The sequence below is a fragment of the Periophthalmus magnuspinnatus genome, chromosome 15, assembly GCF_009829125.3.
Source record: "Periophthalmus magnuspinnatus isolate fPerMag1 chromosome 15, fPerMag1.2.pri, whole genome shotgun sequence".
In the NCBI taxonomy this organism is placed as follows: Eukaryota; Metazoa; Chordata; class Actinopteri; order Gobiiformes; family Gobiidae; genus Periophthalmus; species Periophthalmus magnuspinnatus.
The window spans coordinates 27,287,404-27,305,612 of record NC_047140.1 but is presented as its reverse complement, the minus strand read 5'-3'; the positions used below and the strand labels follow the sequence as shown (position 1 = coordinate 27,305,612).

Genomic DNA, 18,209 nt, shown 5'->3' with positions numbered 1-18,209 from the left:
GTATCTCCCTTTTCTGTGTGTGTATGTGTGTGTGCATGTTTTTTTATTTTTTTTGTAATAGGTAAATCCACTCAGCCTCCTCAGTAAAGCTCTCCTAATGGAAGTGCAGACGGGGATCCTGATGTGCCTGGACTCTGGGTGGGCTCATCCTTCTGTCGCCTATAATCCCCCCACTGCTCGCACTAACACAGACCTGGAGAAGCTAAGGGTGTTTGCACACAGCAACAATACCTCTGCTGAACAGGATTTGGTAAGTGATACTATACAGAGTCAAATACACTGCTCTTGATTCTTATTCAAAAGGATTTACATTCTAGAAAAATGATAATGACTGTGCACAAAGATTTACAACGTTTGAAATATCTGATTATTTATATTATCCAGACTCAAAACATTAAAGTTTAAAATAAAGCTTTATAAATAGCCAACCACCCTTTTTACATTTAAAGGCACAACTCTGAGGACAGTGTAAAAAGTGCAACAGCAAAATAAAGACTAAAATACTAGATAAAATACTAAAGCCTTTGTGTAGGACACTGAGAAGCACACGCCTATAAGAGTCTGTGGTCAGTCTAAGCCTGTTCAGCCAAATGTCTCTGTGATACCACTGTGAACATGTAGAATATGAATCGACAGATTTAGTGAAATGAGCCTCTCCGTGTCTTTCATGTTGTGTACAGCAGTATAATACATATCACTGTAGTGATGATGGGGTCACGCTGATGGATGTGTGCTGCCCAGGGGGAGCCCAGTCTTATAGTCTGACTGTAAATGTTTACATTCCTCCAAACTCTGATACCATCTACTAATAGTTTCTGTAGCCATCCTAAATAGTCCTCTGGGTAGGATTAAGAGTTCAGCAAATGCATTAGGAAAACACTCTACTAACTTGTGCGGTCAAAAAATTCAAATCATTTCTTCTATCTAGTAAATAGTAAATGGTACATAGTAAATGGTACATAGTACATAGTACATAGTACATAGTACATAGTACATGGTACATAGTACATAGTAAATGGTTAGCTTGGTGCACATGACATTGTAGTGAGATGTTTTCTATATTTATTGTTATAAATCATTTGCACTTGATCTCAAAGCAGCACTTTTATTAAGAGAGCATTAGTAAATTCAACAGGCCTCTTGAGACAATAATTCCTGACACAAAAGGCTGATCGGAAATGAATTGATAATTACTTGTCAGTAGACAGAGAATACTCTTTCAATAGATGTTGTTTTTAAAACCAGGCACAGATCAGGTGTGTACAGTGATTTTTCTCTGCAGGCCTCACCCTTAACATTCCTGTGCTCAAAGACAACAGGAAATCGTTCCGTTCTCACTCTAAAGAACACTTGTGTGTGATGCTTTGTTAAGTTTTATAGTCACTCTTTAGTTTGGGTGGATGACTCTTTAAATAGACCACGTGTTTCTATTTGATTCATATGAAACTAAAGAATTCAAAGAATGTTATTTACTATTTTTACAGTTAATATTAATCATATTCATAATTTATTTCCATTAAATAAAGAATATTTTTGTTAAATGTAATTAGGACAAACCAACAGTTTTGATCAGTTTTTGATTCCTCAAATAATTCTTCATTCTTTTGTAGAAAAAAAATTAACATCTTTAACAAATATGTTTTTGCAGATCATGGAGGCAGCTTTAGTTAAAGAGTTTTAAAACAGGCTGATAAAAAGTATAAAAAGCTAATGGACTGTGAAATAAACAATGATCAATGGACATGTTTGGATAATGTGCTTAAATATGTTAATTGACATTTTAGACATAAGGTTTGGGTCATGAGGCAGATGTTTTTCACATACAGTGTTCCAGTTTGCACTTTTCACTGCCTACTTGATAATTACAATTATTTCTCACGAAAGATGGAAGATGGAACCGTTTCACATCTAAATTTCAAACCTCCATTAGTGCCAAGACTAAAACACATGTCTGCGCTGCTCAAACCTTCAAGTCTCAATGAAAATATTATTAATGTGACATTTACTGTTGGAAACACTCGTTTTGTTTTATTTGTTTTTGATGCTGCAGGCTACATTTACATTTCAATGTTTGTCAGACCGAAATGAGGTACATAGTTCAGTTTGAACACAATATCCCAGCGGAAAAACATTAAAACCAAAAATCCTCCCGTCGGAAGTGGCTCCATCCAGAGCTGAGCCTGTGGCGCGTCCACCCAGGACTCCAGGGCTGACTCCAGCAGTGCGCGCACTGGTGACACTGGTAGAATTGAGAGTGCAGGTGTGTGTTGTACATCCTGTTCATCCTGTGCTCTTCTTGTGTGTCTGTGATCAACACTGTGACCGCTGCTCTCCGGGCTGAACACGCGCCCGGCTCTGTCTCCTGACGCTTGGTTTTATACCTTCTGTTCTGAAACCAGATCTTCACTTGCGTCTCTGTGAGCTTTAGGGCCTCTGCTAAATTGGCCCGTTCTGGTCCGGAGAGGTACCGCTGTGCGTTGAAGCGGCGCTCCAACTCGTGCACCTGCGCTTGGGAAAAGGCCGCTCTGGAGCGCTTCTTGGATCTTCCCTTGGATTGTGCTTCCGTGGATAAAATAAGCGTGTTCCTGCGATGCTCTCCATCTTGAGGTCTCCCAGGCGAATATGGAAGATCTATAAAACACAGACAATAGAAGTCGGAGCCAGAGTGAGCACAAAATGAAACTGTGGCGACTTCATCAACTCCTAATCTACAGTTTGGCCTCAACACAAGTGTGCAATGGAACTGTAGGCTCAAAAATAAACCCAGAATGGACTTTTTAAATCAGCTGTGTCCACACAAAAGTGAATGATTTCCCGTGGCAGACTAAAGCACAAATCTCTCAACTCCAGAGTAAAAGTTGGAGCTCCTCACCTCCTGCGTCCACAGGGTCCCGCGGGGCCTCTGCGCAGCGCGCGCCAGCTCCTCCAGAGTTTATCTCCTGTGAACAAGTCCAACTCCTCTCGATGCAGCCGTGGAGTTTTTCTGTGTCTTTTGCCGCTGTCTCCTTTCCACCCTCTTGTTCAGGGCTTAGGATGCGCTTGATCGAAAATGATAAAAAAGTCCTCGTCATAATGAAGGCTCCTCATTCGGGGATGTCTCTCTGTTTTGTTCCAGTGAATTATTGTAATTGTCGTGGATAAAGTAGTAATATCATCTGTGAGAAGAAAACTGTCAACTCTAATCAAATATTCAGAGTAATTACTGCAGAGGCTGAGTTTTATTGGCTCGTGACTGACCCTCCTTTGTCCCGCCCAACCGCGCGTGTCATGCTCAGTTTGACATGAGCAGGTAAGCTGCTTTTTCAGAGGTTTGTTTTTGTTATCAGAGACATATAACCCAGGTAACTTGTGTCATTGTGTGCTTTATACATCATTAGATTTAGGACTCATGTTTTTTCAGTCATGCGTAAAAGCCTGAGATTCTGAACTCAAAGCTTTGATCCTCATGTTCAACTCAACTTTGGATAAATATTTTATAGTCATCGAGGCAACAGGTTGTTGTTCTTTTTTTTTTTTTGCAGCAACAGTTCAGTAGCGCCCCTATGTGGGCAAATATTTTAATGTACAACTGATTTTATTGTTTGAAATTGACTAATTACAGACATATAACACAAATAGGCTGCACTCTTGATGAGAGATGAGCTTCTTTTACTTGACCTTTCTACTACAAGGTCCAACAACTTCAACAAATACTAATGAGAAATAATACTAATATTATTACAGTACACTAATAATAATAATAATAATAATAATAATAATAATAATAATAATAATAATAGCCTGATCAGAGTCAGAATCATAATAATCATCATAATGATAAAAGGTGAGTTTGATCTTGGGTGGCACACTAATTTATTTGTTTATTTATTTTATTTTTCTTTCATTTTGTCATGATCTGCTGAGATCCATTTGGACGTCCACTGAAGTGTTTAGAGGAGGTGATGTCTGAGCAGAGGCTGAGATCAGGTCTGAGATCAGGTCTGAGCAGAGCCTGAGCTGCTGGGTGAGGGTTAGATAGTGGGACTTGATGGGACAGATAGTGATCAGAGCCTGTCAGCGCGGCCGTGTCCAGGCCGCGTCCTGAGGCGTCGCCGCGCTGTCGCCAGGTCTATTTACACGAGTGACTTCGCAGCACTTAACGCTGACACCAGGTATGTCCCACCGCTACAGGAGCCACAGGAAATGGCCAGTGAAGCCATCACTGCAGTCTCCACACAAACACTGTGTTTACGTTTCCATTCATCTCCATTAATAGTGTGTCGTCCTGAGCCTGAAGCCCAGAGCTGCGTGTTTGTTTTAAGACAATCACCAATTAGCGCACGTGTCCGAGCACAGGCCTGTGTTATATGATTTTAGCCGATATAATGACACAATTCCATTGTTTACTCTGATTAATGCGTCTGTCACTAAACGGAGCGGCCTGTCTGTGTCTGTATTTATTATGTATTTTTATTCGTTCCGCCTTTTTGAAGCGAAACGAAGCGGGAGTTTATGGTGGCGCGTTAATTCTCCGTGTGAGTCCTGAGAATGAGGCGGTCTGGTTAATGTCCATCTCTAAAACTTGACCGGACATTGGCTCAGAGGATCCTCTGTTTCTGGATCTTGTCTCACCAAAGTTCCCCACAAGTTTTCTCACAGAAAAGAAATATTCGTCTGAGCCTCCAAACTAAACATCAGCGTTTGAGACCAAGAGATTTATGGATCGAAGTTTCCTCCTACCAGCCACATTAGGCTGTAATGGCCCGCGCGTTTCAATATTTCACTTTCCCGTTAGGCAAAAGCACTTCAGTACTTTACCCAGGCCTATTTGGTTTATTTAATAAAACACAAGGGCATTTTCACTCAAAAAACTTAGTTTTTTGCCACCAACTCATTTGGTAAACCTATAGGCCTAATCTGCTTTAGCCACTGAGTCATGGCAAATAAACAAAAACACCAGTGCCTCACATCACAAGGCCTTGTTGACTAGTTGACTATTGGTTTATTTTTAGTTTAAAGATTACACTTCATGTCTCCATATTTTCCAAGTCCATTTTTAACTTTTTCATAGCGAGATCTTCCACTCCTGTTTGTCCACATTCAATAAAAACACAATATCTCGTCGTTACTTTTCTGACATGGCTCAGAGAAAAGCGCGCCCCGTGGCTCAGTGTGAGGGTCCTGGGCCCTGGCGCACACGTTCAAATGATCGTCTTTTGTTCAGTCGCTAAATACTTTATAACACTATTGTTCCCCCTAAATATGAACATAAAGACCGACATGCTGCGTCTGCGGCGATAGTTCAAGTAGATCATGACCGGTGCCTGTGCGCTACCAGGCCCGGATTCCTTGTAGTGATCCCTGGCATGGCCCCGGACCCTGTGGGCTCTGCGTCTGAGCCTGTCCCAGGTTGCCCAGGCTCATGAAGGCGTTGGTGGTGTTGGTTGGGGGCAGGGTGGGGAGGCTGGAGTAGGTGCAGGAGTAGCTGTTTGTGTACACTGCGTTGCTGTAGCTGTATGTTGGGTAACTGTAGGTGTACGGAGGGTATGAGCTGTTGTAGTTCTGAGAGCCCGCCACACACGGCCTCCCGTCCCGCACCAGCACCGGCACAGCCACCCTGCGCGGGGGTGGAGGTACGTGGTGATGGTGCCCTGCCATCTCCAGAGTTTTGTCCTGCCGCTGTCGCTTGCACTTGTAGCGCCGATTCTGGAACCAGATTTTGACTTGTGTGGAGGTGAGTTTTAAGGAGCTGGCCAGATGCTCTCGCTCTGGAGCAGAGAGGTATCGCTGCTGTTTGAATCTGCGCTCCAGCTCAAACACCTGCGCCTGGGAGAAGAGCACGCGCGGCTTCCTCCGGGTGCGCGGCTGTTTGGACACGGGCTTCTCAGGGTCTGGCTCATCAGTGTCGGTCCGCAGCGCTGCGCAGCTCTCTGTGGCACAAGGACAAACCGTTTACATCAGTGCACACCTCACTGGCATCTGACCTCTCTGTGGTGTGTGTGGTGATGGTTTCATTTGACTTTTCCTGTTGTTTCTTTCTTTCTTCTATTGTATTGGACCAGGCGGGATGTGTTTTAAATTACTTATTAATTATTTAATCATTTAGATGTGAATTTGTTTAGTTATATAGGTTATATAATTAATTCAAGTCTTATAATTAAATTATTATGGGGCAGATTTATATTACTCTTCACATGCCTGCGTGCTTAGGCCCGACTCAAAAGAGAGAAACGCGTAATAGGAGCCTGTTTATTGAGTTAAATTCAAACCCCAGTTTGCACAGATTTCATTCTGAGAACACGGCCAATTATTTCCATTCACCTTAAAACACAATCCAAACACATCCAGGGTCATTCATTTAGGCCAAAGAGCAAAATAAAAAATCATATAAAAATGTAGCCCACGTCCACTGATGATGGAACGTGTAGCCAAACCAACCCCTTTAGGACAGTGCACACATTTATTTTGGATCAGTCAGAATCTGTGCAGCTTGACTTGTTTTTGTTTGTTTTACTTCTAGCCTTTATGTAAAATATGGATTGACAGATAGTTGTTTACATGGACTATTTGGATAGTATATACCTACAGTGTCATTCAAAATGACAGGACTGATTCGTGACAATGTCAGCACACTTCGCGTTTTTACGCACGCTGCACAGGCACCAGTTCAGGGTGCTCAAAAATAAAATAAGTGTTTAAGTAGTTGACCTAATACACCGGTGTGATTAAAGTGTCTTACTCACTTGAATCTACGTCCTCTTGCTCTATTTCAAGCTGGAGCTCGGTGGAGTGCGCGCGGTTGCTTCCTGGGTTGGAGAAGATATCCACAGACAAAGCAGACTCCTGTGCGCTCACGGCGCTCAGGTACATGCGCTCGTCACACTCGGACAGGCTCGGGCTGTTGGGACTCGGGCTGTTCCTGGAGGCTAACATGCAGGACGGAGGTGAGTGTGACCGGATCGGTCTGTTCATGAAGGGCCCCGGCTGAGCCAGAGCTCCCGAGAGACCGAGGCACGAGATCAGCTGCAGTTGGTGCTGGGATTGCTGCTGCAACTCCAACTTCAGGATGTCTTTTACAGAGAAAGGCGTGGTGGATATGATCGGACTCGGGAGCATTGTCACTACATAGAAAAGACAGGCAAGATTCAGTCAAATCTCTGATACCTTGAGCGGCGTCTCCAGGCTGTGAGAGTTTGCCCAAACGCCCGTAACGTGCTCGGGCATAAAGCTTTTGTGCGCTGCCGGATCGGCTGTGCGTCAGTTGAACAAGGTCCACCTTCAGCTGCTCATCTGTTTGCGTGAGTGTGTAATCAAGAGGTGGATCCAGTTTGGTCGGCTCAGAGCAGTGATCTGAGAAAAGCTGGGTCAGCCAAGATGCTGTCCTCTCCCCAGTGACGCGCTTTTCAGGGAGGGTCCGTTCTGCCTCACCCGTCTCCATACACTGTGTATCTCAATAACAAAACACAGGCCCCGCGATGAGAAATCTCGGATATCTGTGTTATTGTAGCTGCGTTAATCCTGCAGTAGTAGTAGACACGGTGGGCCTTATGGCTGAGCACACATTTTGTGACGCTCAGTTTAGTTTTCACTATAAATGACAGTGAAATGGAAATGTATTTATCAGTGTGTCTAATGGAACCAGGCACATCTCCCCATCACTTCAGGTTTTACTCTATCTTTGCTTCCTGTTGTGGATAAGATAAAATGCTGCGCGTGGGGGGAAAATGCACGACCAAACAGCAAAAGAAAACCGTGTGAAATAGTCTCAATAATAGTGACGACGACAACAATAAATAAAATATAATAATAATAATAATAATAATAATAATAATAATAATAATAATAATAATAATAATAATAATAATAATAATAATAATAACAATAATAATAATAATAATAATAATAATAATAATAATAATAGATCTACACTCGAGATCTTTTATCTTTAAAAGTTGGTTTCAAAACGATAAAAGTCTAACTTGTGCGTAAAGGTCACATTTAAGTTGCCTTAAACAAATTGCGTAAATATTAAGCCAGATATTTGGACGTTTTTTTTTTATTTTGAATAATGTGTTACATAAGAAACTGTATTTTCCAAACTCCAGGCTCCAGGCTTGTGTTAATTATTCTGCGCGTAAAGACTTTTAGGCTCCATTTTAGCGGCAGTTGGATTAACGTGACATATTTTTCCTCATAGTTGTGATGTGTGTCACTGATGTCTCTTTCTCGGTGTTTCTCCTGTGTCTTGGGTTTTACTCGTGCCTGTGGGGGACAGTAGAGGACAGTGAGTCCCGCGCGGGGCCGTACCTTCGCTGTTGCCCGGTGACCGTCAGCGGCGTCTCGCGTGCCACCGGCGGCCCAAAGTGTTCGACGGAGAAGCGTGTTTACGGAGCGGAAGGGTCTGTTTCCTGCCTGTAACAAAACCCAGACTCACAGCGAGTGTCAAGGAGCTACTCGATGCTGGATGTGACTCTCCAATACATCATCTTCATTTCAAAATGAGCGAGATAAGAGAGGTAAGGTCAAACCCGCAGTAGAGGTCAAAGCTGATAGGCCGCAGAGCTGCTCAGCTCACAGCACTTTTTTACTTTATGTCGATGTGCTAGATAGTACTGACTTCATGTTTGTTAAAAACAATTACTTTAAATGACTTTAATGTTGGTGAATGGGTTTAGTGTGTTGCCATAAAGTCTTGGGCATGTTTCTTCATGTTTCCTTTCACTCCAGATCTGTTTCACTCCAACTTGTTGAAGCAATGTCTTTTTGCAGAAGGGCAGGTGTAGTTTATATGTTTAGTCCAGATGTATTTACAGGTCCAGAAACACAACATTTATATAAATGTAAGTCTGTATGTTTAGTCCAGATGTGTTTGCAGGTCCAGAAGCAAAGTATTTATATGTATCACAGTCTGATTACTCATTATTACCAGGATATAATCACCTGCTTCTATAAACGACCTGACTCTGTCTGTTTCTCTCGGTTTCCTGTTTCTCTGCCAGTGGGAACCATCTTTTTATAATTACTTGACACAACTTTTCATGCACAATAGCCTGTGCTCTTATATTATTCTTTAGACAGGGCTCACCGCTGTGAGCAGGTTATTCTTTCATTTTGTAAATTTTTAATCTAAATTAAAAATTAATTAACTTAACTTAAAAATTTAATTTAAAGGTATTTAATAATGTATTTCAAAAGACGTGTTTACTTTTTCTTTTTAAATTAGGTGATGCCTTCCTTTCTAGTGAGTCATTGGTTTAAACCGACTAAAGCAGCGTCAGTAATACAGTGACTTAAACTGTCAGTGTGTGTTTAAAAATATTCTTACTTTACTCAAGAGCTTATTTTCACAATGGAAAGGGCTTTGTTGTAGTGATAAACAAGTTTTATCTGTTAATGACCTTAAAAATACAATGAGGAAAAAGGAAAAGTTATTCCCATTAAAAGTGCAAGTCTCATTTAGCTCCTATGTTCTTTCCTTGATCCTTTGGTGAGGTGATGGCAAAGGCCCAAACCACTTTGTGTCTGTAGCCGCTCTCAGTTGTTCCACGTCCCGGAAGGTAAGTCTTATCAGCCGCCCAGTGTGGTGGTGTCAGTAGCCAGGGCCTAGACGCTGCTATTGTGCCGCTGCCTGAGCTCGAGTGACGGATGACAGAGGCTTCTCACCGGAGGAAATGAGGAGGCCGTGGAGGCCAGCTCCAGGACTGAGTTCAGCTTTAACTCCGTTCTCACACTTTTACCTTGAATCTTCCGTGCTCCACCTAAAGATGAATACCTAAAGATGAGAGAGTAAACCTGCCCTTTTTCAGAAGGTAAGAAAAGGATGTCTTCATTTGGTGATTGGTTATTGGTGTTTCATTGTGGACTCTATCACTGGGACCATGAACAGAGGAAGTGAACTTGGTCAGGCCAGTCTGGGTCCCCTGCCCTCTGGCCTCCCTTGGGTGCTATAAATTAGCCTGTTGTAATTCTCTTCCAGACGGCCTTGCCCCAGCAGGTGTGTGTTTGTATATGTGAGTGCGAGCAGGAGGGTGTGAGGACTGTGATCTACGGTGTTGGGAATGCGGCTCGGAGGAAGCGCACAGCCTAAATATGTTTATCCTCTGTGCTTCCACACAGGCCCATAGAGATAACCACACAGAGGGGCGGTGGGCTGGGCTCCGTGGGCTCTCTCCTGTTTTCTTCTTAGCCCTTTGCTGTGGTTGGCCTATTGTGTAATTTACATAATTATGGTGACACTTTATAGTAACTACTCCTTAAATCTGAGGAAGGATTTAACACATAAGGAACAAAAGGTTCATCAGGAATAATTCAAGCTTAACTACTTCATTGTTACCTGAAGTCAAACCCTAGCGCCTTAAATAAATTATTAGTCGGAATCATTGTTAATTAAGTATTTGACCATTAAGTCTATTTCATTCTTTATTAAGGCTGTGTGTAGTGCTGTTATTGTGAAGTCTTTAGTTTTTTTGGTCAATTTCGTGCTAATACGTCCAAATATCACTGACAATGTAATTTCACTGTAAATTAGTTTGAATAAATACACTAAAGTCAGTTTTGTGCACATACTTTTAAGCTTTAAATTTTACAGAAACATAGGTATATAAAAAGAACCTTCACTCTCCAAATGCGTATCACAGTCTTCAAAGTAATTTTATTCATGATTTTTGTTTGTGTGGGACTGAGCATGAAAGTAGACAGGACTTGAGCTTGCCATGCAGAACACACAGTGGATGTGGAATGTTGTCAGACACAGGCAGCTCTGCGGTGTAGCCTGCATGCTTCATCCGTCAGTGCACTACAGAGGGAGGAACAGGGAGGTCCTGTCCCCTGTTGTTGCTGTGTCTAGCTTCTTGTTGGAGAATTGATGACATTGTCTTTGGAAAACAAACATGGCGGGAAGCTAAAAAGGTGGTCACTCACCACAGAGCCGTGACCCAAAGAGACTGGGGCCACTGCAGCGTGTGAGCGGCATGTGAGCAGCACGGCAGCGTGGCCCCAGAATGTGTGTGCACACGCTCGTGTTTGTGTTTCTGTGATGCCTCTGCAGGAATGTGACTGACTTCTGTCTGAATGTGTGCCTTTGTGTCCTTAAATGACAATCTGCTATAGCGGCACCCAAAACATGCACACAGAATGAAAACACCAGGACTTTGTTGGTACTCCACATCTATGTCATGGAGGTAGCTGCCAAAGTAAATGTTCTGTATGTGAATGACAGAGAATGCAGGGTTTGTGTGTGAACGTTTCCTTGCTGACTAATATATTGATCTAAAAAGGACAGTTACTTGTCTGTGGGCACTGTGTTGCTGGAGGGACTGGCTGTCAGTCTCACGTCTGACTCACTCCTCACATCAGTACAGACCGAAGCCCCGAGGCCGCACCAATATGTAGCAGCAAACCCTGCCTCGGCCCCCAGCCTTGTTCTAGAAGCTCAAATCCTATAATTGCAGAGCTGACAGTGATAGCTAACATACGAGACACCCTCACCTGGTTGGAAAGAATGAAAACATCTACTGTCAAAGTGAAGGCAGAGAGGGAGTGGGGGGTGTTCCCAGGTATGGAGCAAGACTGCAGCGCTCAGATTAAAGCACAGATCAAGGTAAAAGAAATATGAAATACCCCAGTGACATTAAGATTATATTACCAAAATACAAGTAACAGAATTTAACATATTTGCTAAAAAGTCCCTGGTAGCAATTATGATGACCAAAATGTAAAGGTAATTTCATAACTGTCAAAAATCTCATCTTATTTACACAATAGTTATTATCTGACAAATACAAATACATGACAACAACTTTATTCTCTTAAATAAGTGTTTAAACTATCCCAAAAAGCTGTCAGTGTTCCTTTAGCGTCCACAGTCTGTTTCTTTAGATTCACAGTGAGAAGGCTGCAGGCTACACTAGTCCTTTCTACACAGCGTTTGCATATTGCAGGATGAGCCAAATGCAGAGAATGAATTTCCCTCTTAAGGGATTTACAAAGTATAATTTAACATTAAGCATTAAGTATTTTGGTACTTTCATCTTTAAACATTTGCTACTATAAGTATTAATCATTACAAAAAACATAATTATTTGTGGACAAACCTCCTTGTCAAAGCCTGATCTTGTCTGATCTCAGAAGCTGCAGGGCTGGGCCTGGTTTGTACTTGGATGTGAGAACGATGGGAATACCATGTGCCACAATGGGGCACCAGTGGCAAAAACTATTGTTGTGTCCTTAGGCAAGACACCTCACCCACTTTGGCTAGAGCGATCGGGGTGTGTGTGTGAGTGTTAGAACCTTTGCTTCTGTCAGTCTACCCCAGGCATTATTTACTGGCATTGGTGTGCATTTATTCATTAACATTACCATTGAAAACATTTTTATTGTGACAGCCTCTCCATAGATCTGACCAGTAACGTGGTCTAAAAATAGTATTATAAATGCTTTTTGGAATTGAGTTAGTATTTTAACTGTGTGTGTGAAACAGTTTCTCTTGTTCTCAGAGAGACCAAAATAATGGGGACACAGACAGTGGAAGAAATCCTTATCTTAAACATCCCAGTCTCTAGTGCATTTTTAAAAGTCTCCCGGGAAGAGTCCCATAGAGCAGAGCAGAGCAGAGCAGAGCAGAGCAGCCTGGACCGGCCTTCATTTATCAAACACTTGAGGTCCTGCAGACAGCTGTGTGGAGAGAGCCGGGAGCCAGCGTGTTTACACCAGAACTCAACCTGGCCTCTCAGGACAAAACAAATGAATGTCTGTGCACAAAGTCATTTACACAACGTCACATGCCCTCACTCAAACCCTCATGGGCCCATGGCCAGACGTGATGGCACACGTTTCCAGATCTTAAATATTATTTGGGGTTCGTTTCTAAAAAGCTGGGCTTAAGTTCAGCCTTTGTGTACCAACAGATAAAGCTAAACCTTACATAAGAAAGATTTATCTTCAGATCCCCCTAAACATATCATTTTATATCAGCACCAAGTTAAATCTGTGGCTCCATCTAGTGGCGGAGTGCGGCACTGCGTTACACGCACAGCACCGCGCTTTAGACTCTGTGGCGTCATTTCTGCACCGCTTTACTCATTGGTCCATTGCATCTGTGGTAGGCCTATAGCAAGAACGAACTTTGACCCATACCTCTGATCTTTTCCGATTGGTTTGTCAGTAGAATCCTGCTGTTTGTATTGGTTAATCCGCTCACACCCACCGCGCGCACGCCAAATCCAACGGGAGCCCGCCTGTCCTCCCCCATCTGTCCCAGTGCGTGGGGAGGCTATAATAGACGCCCATCCACTGCTCCCCTCATCCTAAAGCTGCAGATATGTCCGTGTTCTGTGAAGTTCCTCAGGCAGCCCCTGTGGCTGTCTTCAAACTGACTCAGGATTTCACCAACGACCAGTTTCCTAAAAAAGTCAACCTTGGAGTCGGAGGTAGGTCTTTGTACTGTAGAGTCTGATGATCTTCATGTCAAAGTTAAAGCCTGTTTGCATCTTATTATATAATAGGGCTTTATTGTTTGTATAATAATAAAGATTAGAGCTGTGCTAAAATAACATGTCCCCATAGCATTTTTCAATGTAGACTCCAATTTGCACGGTTTGTCCAAACATTTTGTCATAGCACGCCCCATTTATGAAGCCTCTCATTTCCTCCTGATTGTCGCATTGTTTCCGATAATGTATCAGTTGTTGTGCAATCTCCCTGAACAGTGATAAAAGCTCTGAGCTCAGCCCCTGGAGTAATCTCACTGTGTCCAGCCTGTGATTGGATTAGGGCAGGATGACGACAAAGCTCGTGCATAGATTTAAATATTTCTGTAGTATTGATTCCTGCTTTAAATCATGTGATATTCATACTATACTTTACTTGGTACAACTCGGGTCATGTCTCCTTTTGGCTAAGAGTGTCTTTAATAATGGAGATAATCCCTCCTCCAGTGGGACACACTCCAGATGGCCATCAGCTGATGCACAAAGTCAAGATTTTGCACCCAATATAGAACAAATGTCATAAGAAACCAAGATACATGAGACAAAACACATTTGCCTTACAGGACCCAGAGTCTTGACCCCCATATAAACGATGGCTCCTATATTCTGCTGAGTGTGGCATTATGAGCTCTAATCTGAGCCATAATAAAACTGGTCCAGATTGCTGCTTTACTGTTTTCCTTTGCTCATAACATGATTAGTCTAATCAGTTTGTTGCAGCCTACAGGACAGACGAAGGCCTACCTTGGGTTTTGCCTGTAGTGAAGAAGGTGGAGAAACTCATTGTTGAAGATGAGAAGTTAAACCACGAATATCTACCTATTCTGGGTTTGCCTGAGTTCAGGTCGTCTGCCTCCAAGATCGCCCTGGGAGATGACAGTCCTGCGATTAAGGACAACAGGGTCTGTGCTCTCAAAATGTACCACTTTCACTTTAGAGTTTTTGTTTTATTATTATTACTTATGTATTTATTTATTTAAAGCCAGACAGACAAGTTAAACATTTTTAAATTCAAGGTTGTAGGTCCAAGACATATTAATAACAAAACAGAAGACATGATGGGACAGTTTGTAGATAAGACAAAAAATAATAATAAACCATGAGTGAGTGTTTATGTGTAGTGCGTTTGTGTGTGTGTGTGTGTGTGCATGTGTTTGTGTAGCTAAAGCACGTTGAAGGGCTTCACTTTCGAGTTTAAACGGCCTGAGTGTTGAATAACATCTTACAGGTGGGAGCTGTTCAGTGTCTGGGAGGCACAGGTGCGTTGAAGATGGGAGCAGAATTCCTGAGGCGCTTTTACAACGGGAATAACAACAGCAAAACTCCTGTCTATGTGTCAGCACCTACATGGGGTAAGATTTATCAGCTCATAATGCTCCAGAAAGTTTGCATTATATATTGTACGATAATGGAAAAATTCTGCCTATTTCAGAAAATCACAACGCTGTTTTCACAAATGCCGGGTTTGAAGACGTCCGTCCGTACAAATACTGGGATGCTGAAAAGAGAGGGCTTGATTTAGCAGGATTTCTTGGAGATCTGGAGGTAGGTTTTTGCATTGCAGTTGAATCCACTAATACTGTATTTTCTGGACTATAAGTTGTATTTTTAGAGAAATGTATTTTACAAAAACTGAGAGCAAGAACAGACGTTTTATCTGTAAAGACAAGTTATAATAATACAAATAAAATCGAGAACAGCAGGCTAAATAGCGGTACAGCACGCTAACTTAACACATTTATATTTATTCAGACTCAGAATCAGACTCAGCAGAATACGATTTTCTTTTAGGGGGCATTTTTGTTCCCTAAATGTCTTTTAAATTACTGTAATGTTTAAATTTAAAGGTTTCAGTGGTACAGAAGTAGTAGATACTGGTGCACAAGCCTAGAGGTCGTCACTGTGACAATAACAAAGCTTTGAAATGATATATTTTAATGATTTCACATATAAGTCGCACCTGAGTATAAGTCGCACCCCGCACTCGCATAAACTATGAAAAAAAGTGTGACTTATAGCCCGGAAAATACAATACGCTCTATTCTTTTTTAGTTATTTCAGTGACATGTATGTTCTTTCTGACAGACGTGTCCAGAGCGCTCCATATTTGTTTTACACGCATGTGCCCATAATCCGACCGGCACGGATCCCACACAGGAACAATGGATGCAAATAGCTGAAGTAATGATGGTAAGGCATGAACATGTTCACAGAGCACGCTCAGCACCGGTCACTGGCAACATGTGGTCAAAATGTGGTCAAAATGTAAACAAAAGATTTCTTTCTTTGCAGAGGAGGAGGCTGTTTGTGTTTTTTGACTCAGCGTACCAGGGATTTGCTTCAGGAAGTTTGGACAAAGATGCGTGGGCCGTGCGGTACTTTGTTTCACTGGGGTTTGAGATGTTTTGTGCTCAGTCGTTCTCGAAAAACTTTGGGCTTTACAGTGAGTGAAAGCAAAATGTTTGAAACTGGCTTAGACGGAAACTAAAATGAAGTCAATTTGTTCTGTCAGATGAGCGTGTGGGGAACTTGACGATTGTGGCCCGGGACGCAGATAACCTCAAGAGAATTTTATCCCAGATGGAGAAGATTGTGAGAACGACATGGTCCAACCCACCGTCTCAGGGAGCACGCATTGTGGCCGTAACCCTCAACTCACCTCAGCTCTTCCTCGAATGGTCAGTACTAGAGATCAGCAATAACATCTGCTGATATTTTGGGGCCGATATATAGGCAAATTTTGATTATTTTCCTCAAATTATGTCATTTAAACTAGCTACAAACTGACTTTTTTAACACAAACCTTTAAGAGAGCAGTGTATCACATTTAGCGCAGTTGTGTCTTCATTATAAAGTGTTAAAAACTATAAAATAAAGTTGTGCGTGTACGTTCTAGGCCAGGGGCGTCAAACTCATTTTCACCGAGGGCCACATCAGCAAAATGGCCGCCATCAAGGGCCAGATGTAACTGTGCGGCAGCGTAAATGTCACTAAATGTAACCAAATGTCGACGTAAACTTTACCGACCCCGCCTCATAACACAAAAAACATACAGGTTTTTCTCCTCAAAGCACAAACTTGTATTCACCTTCACCTTTCTTTCTTCCAACAATTTTCTTCTTCATGAACATTTTGTGATGATTATTTGCAAATATTTCTCAGTATAGTCATAGTTTATTGTCAGTGCGCACATTAAAGCAGTATAGACTTATTTTAAAATGTCACGCCTTTTAATTTATCTTCTTGCGGGCCACATAAAAGGATGTGGCGGGCCGCATTTGGCCCCCGGGCCTTGAGTTTGACACATGCGTTTTAGGCAGCAAATCTGCCAAAACGTATATCGGCCTGTGCTGGAAATGTAAAACCGATAGCCGATACGCTAACAAGTCCAAATATCGGTCTATCTCTACTCTGTGGTATTTCAAACAGTGTGGTTCATCTGTGTACTCCTTCATATCTTTTAAAGGAAGGACAATGTCAAGACTATGGCTGACAGGGTGCTGCTGATGAGGAGCCAGCTCAAAGCCAAACTCCAGGCTTTGGGAACGCCGGGGACGTGGGAGCACATCACAGACCAGATCGGGATGTTTAGTTTCACCGGGCTCAACCGTAAGTCGTGCACTGATCTCTGAATCGTGACTGATTTCTGCGTAGAACCTTGTCTTGATAAATAAAACTATGGCTTTTCTTAGCGAGACAAGTCGAGTACATGGTGAAGGAAAAACACATCTACCTAATGGCCAGCGGTCGAATCAACATGTGCGGCCTGACGAGCAGAAACATCGACTACGTAGCGCAGTCCATTCATGAAGCGGTCACCAGAGTCCAGTAGGAAAATGCACTTTAACCCTTGGACTGGGAGGATTGTGTAGTCAGACTGCACCATGTCTATTGAGTCATCTCATATTTATTTAGAATACTTAATACTTACTACCAATATGATTTTGTCTTTTGATAATCTACCTCTGATCTATAATTTACTTTGAAACATGAAGAAAAATCTAGTACAAGCAAGAAAACTGTTAAACTAAAGTACATAAGACAGGTTAAAGTACTTTTCCGCTAATACACAAATAACATCTTTATATTTAAGTTTCTATAGTTTAAAAACGTACTTTGCTTTGTCTATTCTTCCTGGTTGAACTCAGGCAGCAGATAAGACAATATTTATTCACAATATTTATGATTAGACATTTATTTTGTTAAATCAGTGTGTAATCTGCGAGAAAAATGCCATTTTTGTGCGTAAATTGTCCCTGCATTTTGGATAGAGCTTTTCTGTTTTACAGCTCACTACTACTACTACTTCCTGTATTTTTCTTGTATTTCTGCACTAGGATAAATATTTACTACAGGTACTATCCCACCAAACCAAGTAATAATAATTAGGAAAACGTGAAAACCTGTCATATGCATTTTAAACCAGTCATTATCTTTTCATATAGAACTAATCCTCATTTATAGGCCCAGGTGATGTTTGCGAGCCAATGATTTATTTAGTATCCCATTCCCTTCTGTTTTATCCGCCTCAAACTGGTTTTCTTATCAGAACACACTCAAATCAATACATTTGAACAAAGCCTTGTATCAGATGTTTGAACCTTAGAATCTTATTTGTTCCCTAATAATTAACATCGTGAATAAAATGGTTGTATTGTTGTAACAGATGCAATAAGTACAACACAAGTCTTATGCATTTTCTCATTTTTTTCCACACTCAAAGTCATTCTGAAGCTTTCTCCA

General features: G+C 41.9%; 2 protein-coding genes across 2 annotated transcripts; one reads left to right on the top strand and one right to left on the bottom strand.

The window, feature by feature from the left end:
* Positions 1-5,064: 5,064 nt before the first annotated feature.
* Positions 5,065-7,356, bottom strand: nkx2.3 (NK2 homeobox 3). The gene is made up of 2 exons (XM_033979750.2): positions 6,723-7,356; positions 5,065-5,909 (listed from the first exon to the last, which is right to left on the bottom strand). The coding sequence occupies exons 1-2, from the start codon at positions 7,093-7,095 to the stop codon at positions 5,311-5,313; spliced, it is 972 nt and encodes a 323-aa protein (XP_033835641.1). The 5' UTR covers positions 7,096-7,356; the 3' UTR covers positions 5,065-5,310.
* A 5,734-nt stretch (positions 7,357-13,090) lies between these two features.
* On the top strand, positions 13,091-18,157 carry got1 (glutamic-oxaloacetic transaminase 1, soluble). The gene is made up of 9 exons (XM_033979947.2): positions 13,091-13,406; positions 14,187-14,368; positions 14,695-14,818; positions 14,899-15,011; positions 15,552-15,656; positions 15,759-15,909; positions 15,979-16,144; positions 16,933-17,075; positions 17,159-18,157. Exons 1-9 carry the CDS (start codon positions 13,298-13,300, stop codon positions 17,296-17,298), a joined length of 1,233 nt encoding a protein of 410 aa, XP_033835838.1. The 5' UTR covers positions 13,091-13,297; the 3' UTR covers positions 17,299-18,157.
* The last annotated feature ends 52 nt before the right edge of the window (positions 18,158-18,209 follow it).

Excerpts from the sequence above, each read along its gene's own strand:
- nkx2.3 (XM_033979750.2), bottom strand. The coding sequence starts at position 7,095 with ATGCTCCCGAGTCCGATCATATCCACCACGCCTTTCTCTGTAAAAGAC. Across the intron at positions 5,910-6,722 it reads GCAAGAGGACGTAGATTCAA|AGAGCTGCGCAGCGCTGCGG; the intron begins GTGAGTAAGACA and ends CTTGTGCCACAG.
- got1 (XM_033979947.2), top strand. The coding sequence starts at position 13,298 with ATGTCCGTGTTCTGTGAAGTTCCTCAGGCAGCCCCTGTGGCTGTCTTC. Across the intron at positions 13,407-14,186 it reads AGTCAACCTTGGAGTCGGAG|CCTACAGGACAGACGAAGGC; the intron begins GTAGGTCTTTGT and ends AGTTTGTTGCAG. Across the intron at positions 16,145-16,932 it reads CCTCAGCTCTTCCTCGAATG|GAAGGACAATGTCAAGACTA; the intron begins GTCAGTACTAGA and ends TATCTTTTAAAG.